Source organism: Clupea harengus, chromosome 22 (assembly GCF_900700415.2).
Source record: "Clupea harengus chromosome 22, Ch_v2.0.2, whole genome shotgun sequence".
Classification (NCBI taxonomy): domain Eukaryota; kingdom Metazoa; phylum Chordata; class Actinopteri; order Clupeiformes; family Clupeidae; genus Clupea; species Clupea harengus.
Window position 1 is genome coordinate 5,594,192 of NC_045173.1, and position 8,248 is coordinate 5,602,439.

The 8,248-nt window shown below is 44.8% G+C and overlaps 1 protein-coding gene across 2 annotated transcripts; it reads left to right on the plus strand.

The window, feature by feature from the left end:
• The first annotated feature begins 359 nt into the window (after window positions 1-359).
• Window positions 360-7,876, plus strand: stim2a (tromal interaction molecule 2a). 2 transcript variants are annotated; one of them, XM_012831318.3, is made up of 13 exons: window positions 360-1,007; window positions 1,405-1,642; window positions 1,911-2,041; window positions 2,733-2,847; window positions 2,935-3,046; window positions 3,230-3,345; window positions 3,636-3,813; window positions 4,045-4,222; window positions 4,440-4,601; window positions 4,722-4,822; window positions 4,958-5,178; window positions 5,372-5,546; window positions 5,662-7,876. In XM_012831318.3, the coding sequence occupies exons 2-13, from the start codon at window positions 1,519-1,521 to the stop codon at window positions 6,809-6,811; spliced, it is 2,763 nt and encodes a 920-aa protein (XP_012686772.2). In that variant the 5' UTR covers window positions 360-1,007; window positions 1,405-1,518; the 3' UTR covers window positions 6,812-7,876. The 2 variants fall into 2 exon arrangements, with proteins under 2 accessions (XP_012686772.2, XP_031416024.1); XM_031560164.2 differs by having other exon boundaries at window positions 360-1,642.
• The last annotated feature ends 372 nt before the right edge of the window (window positions 7,877-8,248 follow it).

Here is an 8,248-nt window from a genome sequence, read left to right on the forward strand (position 1 = left end):
TCTGTTTTAGTGATTCCAATCAAACACAGGCAGGCTCCAAGGGGCAAAGTTCAAAGCTCTTATGTTTCCATCTCTACCTATTTTTAGGCAAAGAGGGAGTTGCCAGACAGTAACTTGAGAATGTTTCTCCTGCCAGTCCAGTGCTCAGTCATACAAACAGGCACTGAATTTGTTCTTGGAGTCTAATTGTGTGTGTGTGTGTTTGTATGAGAGAGAGAGAGAGAGAGAGAGAGAGACGGGGTACAGGTTGGAGTACTTCATTGAATCTAATGCGTGGGTGTGCCTGTGTGCTTGCACCACTTGAAGGTCACAGGTCTGTGTGTGTGTGTGTGTGTGTGTGTGTGTGTGTGGCATGCTATGCAACGATTAACCTTCTTTACAGATCTAGTGCATGCATTCTTCAAGCACAGACAAGGCTTTTCAACAGGTGCAAAAAGTAGTTAGACCATTTACCAGAATGCTACATAATCCTCATTGTCGCAATACTCACACTGGACATCATCCATCAACAATTTGAGAACTGAACTGTGTGCCAACCTTACACAATCCTGAATCGTTTCTCTAAACCTGGCAGCATATGCCATATCCATTTAAGCTTGCACTAGGCTTTGACAGTGAAAATAAATGTTACGGTTATATATTTATCCCGTGCGCGATTACTGTTGCTCGCTCCTGTAGCCATACTCACAGTTCCGCTAAAGTCAAGTGCGTCACCACCGGTCACCAGAGCCGTACTCCCAGTTGGGAAAGTAACACCGAGAGCTAAGACGCAAAATGCGGTCAGTCTCGGCGAGATAACTTTGCCCGAAATCACATTCAACATGCAGTGGCTTCGGATTGGACAGACATGTGACAGGACAATTTATATGACTATACTCAGCCGAACTATGGATTTCCAATGCTTGCTGCGTTGATAAACCAGTTTTATCAAAGTGCATCATGCCAGTGCGCTTAACATGCATTTGGAATACTATATCCATTGGATTTTCGTGTGGAAGAAGCTGACCGTAGGCAGTTTATGTGGAATTGTTTCAAACTGATTTTGAAGAACAACTTTTTGTCATATATTATTCCTGTGGGGTTAATCGCTGGCGTTTATTTGTTTTAATCAGTTTTGTTTATTTTACTGCCTGGTTCTTCTGATTTGTATTTTGATTAACATTTGTAATTTATAATACAACACAATTTTTGCAATCGTCGAGACCGAATTTAGCCTATTCTGGAATATATTTGATTTATCCTTCCTGTTTTTTATTGTGACAGTTTTTGGAATGGGTTTACTTTGTAGATTAGAAGGGCGACAACGTGTTTTCCGTGATTTTTAAGTGGGGCAGCTTTCCTATTTGCCCGGTAATAAATTACATATTTTACTGTTACATCTTTCGACTGTTGTGCCGTTTATAGTATCCGCGATCGCATAACCAATTTGCGCACCGTTGGAGGGTGAATTGCATAGGCCTACATCTGTTTTTTGGATCTCAAACTCTGCCTGAGTGAAAGGAGCAGTTAACCCGAAAGATGCTTCTAATCTCTCTTACGGTTATCCTTGTCCTGCGTGGACTTCTGACCTGCGCCGCACAAGGAATACAGGCTGACTTTCCAAACGCTGATCCAGCGTATTCCACCATATTCAATACAACAGGTAAATGCACTTGGGATTATGACATTGCATTTGATGAAAGTCATTAACTGGGTAAAGGTCGGCTCAGGACACAGAGTATTTGTACAAAGCTTTGCCAGCTTAAGTGTTACTTAATAAGTAAGTTGTGCTGCCTATGAGGGAAATATTTTTTCCACCTGTTCCCCTCCTGTTCCAACTTGTCTCTTTTAATGACCACAATTGCTTCCTATTGTGTGAGGCCCCCCTGTGGTATGCCCCTTGACCTCTTAACTGTTGACTCCACCCTTAGACCCCTGCTTTGCAGTGAGCCCACCATGCCTGGGTGAGGCTGACCGCTTCAGCCTGGAGGCCCTGAGGCACATTCACAGAGAGATGGACGATGACCAGGATGGCGGGATAGAAGTGGAGGAGAGTGTGGAGGTAACCCTAGAATCCTACAAATGGGCCGAATGCGTGCAGCTTGGGGATCAAACTGTACCACGAGAAGGATGTGGATAAAACACATTAACTGTTCCGTAACATTTAAGATTAAGCAGGCCCCATAATCCTGTAAACAGAATGGCTGCACAAAGAGTGCAAACCTCAAAACAGAAATGGGAGACTTTCTCCTTGCCGGGTGTGACTTCTGCCAGGTGTGATGGAACCACTGAAGATACTATGGAAAGTATCTAGTGACTTATGTTTGTGTTTATTGGTTGCTCTGACTTCAAAGAGGTTGGTGTCACTGGCCAGCTCTTTAATGAAAAAACAACTCTGTAGATAGAAACTGGCTTTAGTGCCTTGCTGGGGCATGTTGATGCGTTCCTGAACTGTGTTCCGTCATATCGAAAAGTCCCTATGGTATTGGGTTTCTGTGTCCATTGCCAAGGAGACGACCAGGGTGGGGCCATCTCGAGGACACTCCACAAATTCCTGACCTCATCACATGGAGGGTCCTGTTTCAGTGCAGATTCCAAGACATGCAAACGCATACGCACACACACACACACACACACACACACACACACACACACACACACACATACACAGTTTGGCCATGCACTTTTTTTCCATCTGGCTAATAATAAATGAGTAATACAGAATGCCCCACATCTTTCTTTTATATTTGTAGTTCATAATTGAGGATATGCAGCAGCAGCAGCAGATTAACAAGCACAACAATCTACACAGGGAGGACCAGCACATCACTGTGGAGGAGCTATGGAGGGGCTGGAAATCCTCTGAAGGTAGTGTGTGATTGTGTGTATGTTGGTTGATAGTGGGAGTTACTGATGAGTCTGCAGATTTTGATTGTTAGCCTATTTTTGCCTTAGTTCATAATTGGACCCAGGAAGATGTTTTGCGTTGGCTGAGGGAGTTTGTGGAGCTTCCCCAATATGACAGAAACTTCAAGGACCTGCGTGTTAATGGGAACACCCTCCCCAGGTAAGGACATGCACCCTGACTACACAAACCATCATCAGTCTAAGAGTTTCATTACTGAGGAACAGTTCCACAGACCTACTTGTTGTGATCACTTCATAACCATTCAGCGGCAGTGCTTTAAAATGTGTTTGCTGTCGTGATTTCCTTGTGCACTCATTGTCTCTTTTCGTATAATTTCCCCAGGATTGCATCCAATGAGCCTTCTTTCATGAGTGGCTATCTGAAGATCCAGGATCAGCAGCACAAGCAGAAGCTCAAACTCAAGGCCTTGGATGTGGTGCTGTTTGGACCCCCCACACGTATGCATTCAGCACTCGCAGTATTAAAGGAAAACTTTGTGTCCACAATTAGAAAGCCCATGCCCTGCCAGTGGGCACAATCACATGAAGTAGCACCTCAGCACTGATGCCTAAAATACAGACTGGGATTGATATGAAGTAGCGCCTAAGCCTCAGCGCTGAAGCCTAAAATACAGACTGGGATTGATATGTGGCATTTAAAGAGCTCTCGTGCTCATATTTCAGACTAACTGTGTAAGTGATGTTGTGGATTGGCTGATTTCCATCTGAGCCCCTCTTTGATCTTTTAGGCCCACCACATAATTGGATGAAGGACCTGCTACTTATCGTCTCTGTGGTGATGGGGGTGGGGGGATGCTGGTTTGCCCAGGCTCAGAATAAGACCTCCAAGACACACATCTCCAAGATGATGAAAGATCTGGAGAGTCTGCAGACAGCTGAGAACAGCCTGTGGGAAATGCAAGAACAGTAAGTCCTCCTTGCCCAAATACCCAAGAAAATGTCTGCCTAGCGGATTTAGTTGAATTTTAGAGGCAGTTGAGGTCAGTGGAGGGAGTTTGAAGTTAGTATCATTACAGTTAATTGCACCAAGATATGATCTAAAATCTTTGTGTGTGTGTGTGTGTGTGTGTGTGTGTGTGTGTGTGTGTGTGTGTGTGCGTGTGTGCGTGTGCACTACCTACCTGTGTACTGGGACAGACTGGAGAGGGCACAGGAGGAGAAGCGCACAGTCACGGTGGAAAAGCAGAATCTGGAGGACAAGATGAGGGATGAGATCCAGGGGGCGCAGGACGAGGCCAACCGGCTTCACAAGCTCAGGGTGGGGGCCGCAAGTGAGCTGTGCCGCCTGCGATATGCAGAGGAGGAGCTGGAGCAGGCAAGTCACCCCATCTGAACTCCATAGATATATTTCAGTGAATCCATCATTTTGGTGATGCACCAAAAAAGTCTAATCATATTTACGTTCACTGACAACGCAAACGTGCTCACCACAATTCAGAAAGAACAGCCTAGATTTAGTTGGTGGGCACCACACAGCTGCATAAATATCTCTGAAGGTAGAGCTTATTGACACATGTTCCCATAACCTGTAGGTTCGTGGGGCCCTGAAAAAGGCTGAAAACGATATGCAGGCCATCTGGACAGTGCCTGATGCACTCCAGCTCTGGCTGCAGCTCTCCCATGAGGTGGAGGTCCAGTTCTACAACATCAAGAAGCAGGGTGCGGAGCAGCAACTTGCCATAGCTAAGGATGAGGTATGAGTCTTGAAGGTAGAGGGCTCTATTTCATATTGATTTCATCCCTGTGGCATGTACCCAGATGGAATCCATTGTTGACTTATACCCATCACCCATTCGATATCTATTTGTTGCTAGGCTGAAAAGATCAAAAAGAAGAGGAGCTCTATTCTGGGGACACTGCAAGTGGCTCACGGTTCCTCTCTTGACGAAATTGACGAAAAGATCCTCGCAGCTAAGTGAGTTTCCACTATCTCTTTTAGCCTAGTTACAAGGAAGAAGGTGCTTTGTGCCACTGTTTATCACTGTGTGGGTTAAAAGGGGTCATACAGCCCATGGCAGGGCCATTACAGATATAGTGCCATGTATTACAGGAATGCCCTGGGGGAGGTTACTGCCTGTCTGAGGGAGCGCCTTCACAGATGGCAGCATATTGAGCGGTTGTGTGGGTTCCCAGTGATGCATAACCCGGGTCTGCCCAGCCTTAACGCCAGCCTTTACCCAGACCCCAACTGGAAGGTGATGTCCCGTGTCTTCTACCCTTTGCCAACTGCAGAGTCAGAGCTGGAGGAGGACCTGACACCCATGATGGCAGGTGTGTGCTGCTTCTCTGGTGGGGTCATGTCAGGTGCATGAGAGAGTCTTTATCTATCACAAGGAGTACAACAAAACATTTCCTCAGATTCTTTTATTTCTTTAGTCTTTTTGGCCTATTTGACATATCCAACTGGTGATGTGGCAACAAACGTCATGGTGTTGTAAACTTTATCCTGTGCCTCTTCCCATAGTGGCTCCTATGAAGCGATCCCCACGGGCAATGGTTCGTCCCCGCCGGACAGGACTCATGGTCCAGCCTGCAATGCTTCAACCAGACCCTGATCTCCTGATTCCCATCAGAGCCCCACTCCCCCGATATGGAGAAGATGAAGATGAACACATTTGCATTGCGCAACTGACTAAACAGTATGTTTCATGAAGCTGTGGCAATGTTTGTTTTTATCATTATTGCAAATGATTGCAGCACTAAAAGATCAGCGAAATCTCAAGAATATTCTCCCTCTGTGTATTTTTAAAACAGGGAATGTCTGGAGACGTCATCTGACACAGATTCAATGGGATCCTCTGTCAACAGAATGTTTACAGGCTCTGCCCTGGACTCATCTGCCAAGAGACTATTTCGTGATGATGTGGACATGTTCTCAGACAGCACATCACATAAACATTTGAAAGAGGAGCAGGATGATGGCAACATTAAAAGGTTATCTAGAGAGGAGCTTGAGGAGTCTTTAAAAGTTGAGCCCTGGAAATTTCCAAGAGATGATCCCAATGTGATTATGGAGACACCAAAGCGTAGGTCATCACGTGAGGAGCTGGATGCTTTTGTAGATTTCAGAAAGATTTCAAGGGAAGAGCTGGATGTTTGCATGGACACTCAGAGAGTAAAAATATTTTCCGATAGAAAGGATGCCTGCATGGAAAAAAAATGCCCTTCAAGAAAATCATCCAGAGATGAGCTTGATAACTATTCAGACAGCCATTCTGGAAAGATATTTAGAGAGACTGAGATTTCCCTGGAGGCAGCCTCTAGAAAACCTCCCAGGGATGATTCCGATTTTGTCACCAGTGCTCAGAGACGACGTACGTTTAGAGATAAGAGGGATGTTTCCTTGGACGCAGCCACCAGGAAGATCTCTAGAGATGAGTTTGACATGGCCACCGAGAGTCAGAGAAGGAGGACCGCCAGGGACTTCAGAATAGACAATTCCATGGACACACCCACGGGACAAATACCCGTGGACAGGCTGGACTTCCCAGTGGATCCACGGCGCATTTCCCGCGAGGAGCACGCGGCCATGGATGTGGGTCGCATCGGTCAACCTGACATAACCACAAGCTCCTTGATGCTGCGGAGGCCCAACTCTGAGCCCTTGAGCAGGCTGGTGTACGACGGTATCCTCGAGAAGGCTTACTCCACCAGTATGACTGCTCCCAGCACGACCGACTTCCCCTTAACCATACATGAGCTACCACAAGGCATGGTGGGACTGGAGACCACGGCCCACCTTACTCCCCGCGGCTCCCCCAAAGCCTCACCCCCTGAATCCAGAAGTGGCAGCCGAGAGAAGACCAAGAAGTCCTCCAAGCTCAAGAGCCTGTTCCAGAAGAAGAAGAAGGACACTGCGTCCTCTTCACCCGTCGGGACGCCAGGCGGTCTGCAGAGGATGTGACTAGATGTCGGCAAACACAAAAGCAGCTCCAACACCAAAGGCTGGAAGATGCTGAGACGGGCGTTAGGCAGACCTGCAGAGTCTGACTGATGCTCTGGTCGCAGTACTGCTAGCCTTAAGGCCAGTACACAGACAGCCTCAGGAAACCAAATAGAAATCCACATCGATCTGGTTTTGTGGTGTGTTCAACAGTGCTAAAATAACGAGTAAAGTTCAAATGGACACTGAAAGACGGACACATGCTGTTCTGGTCATTTGTGTTTGCCGATTACAGGTTAAAAACTCTGATAACTTAGTTGAGTGTTTTTTTTATTTATTTATTTTTTTTTTTATTTTTTTTTTTTAAATATAATTTTGTGAACATTCATTTGTGATCAGATGAGTCCCATTGTACAGCGTCAGAGGCACTGAACTGTGGTCAAGTTGAAAACAAAGGTTGTTTATTGGCATGGCAAGAGCTGTGATGATTATGATGTAATCAGAGGACTGCCGTGCCCTCAATGAGAAGTCTCGCTGTGATGATTTTATTGGAGATGTTTGTCAGTCGCTTCGGACAGCTATAAGATTGTGGAATGTTTCATCAGAAAGCAGTTTCAAGATGGACATGTTAAGAGTTTAATGTCTTAACATCTTAAACATAATTTAATATCTAATATTTCTCTCTCAATTTCCTGTTGTTATGCACATGGATCTTTTTTGTCACATTTTAGTGAGATTAACATAGGGAAGATGATATTTAGGAAAAGTGTAATTGTTTACAGATTAAGTAGACGAGGAGTTTTATATTGCACATATTATTCATACATGATCAAATTGTCCATGTTTCCACAGTAGCAGTTCTCTAACTGACAACTGAAAGCTCTTGTGCCAGATAACCACATACACAATGAACTGTAATCAATTGCAGTCTGCATGTAACATAGCAAAAGGTTGTCCTGATTTTGACTTTTTGTAACATGGAGCAGACACATTGTATGTCGTTGTGACCTTATAACAAACATGCAACTTCAGATGTGACCACTTGATGTCACCAAAATGTAAAATAAAATAAAAGTGTCTTCTTCATACTCTTGTCCTATGCGACTTGTGTGAGGTGGTAGCAGTTTGCCCTTTATAGGTCAATAAATTCATACATGGAAAGAAATCTACATCACCTTCACAACAGAACAACACGTCTAATAGGTGTAGTTGTTATGTTGGAGTGGGTAAGTATAACCCATGTGTGTCAGGTACACTAAATAAAGGCAAGGGAATTAAACCTATGCAGTCATATTTACTAGTTCCCAGAATATCAGGCGGTCTTCCAAGTCAAATCTAAATTAAGGATCCAACTAATAGAGCTACAACCTAATACAGTGTGGCAGGAGCGGTATGTTCCTTGACAGAGGCAGTGATACATGTTTGTAATGTTTGTTTTTTTTAAAAATCTTTTTTTAA

Bases quoted from the DNA above. Each gene is read 5' to 3' on its own strand.
- stim2a (XM_031560164.2), top strand. From the start codon at position 1,519: ATGCTTCTAATCTCTCTTACGGTTATCCTTGTCCTGCGTGGACTTCTG. The intron at 3,047-3,229 runs GTAAGGACATGC...TAATTTCCCCAG, and splicing joins AATGGGAACACCCTCCCCAG to GATTGCATCCAATGAGCCTT. The intron at 4,602-4,721 runs GTATGAGTCTTG...ATTTGTTGCTAG, and splicing joins TTGCCATAGCTAAGGATGAG to GCTGAAAAGATCAAAAAGAA.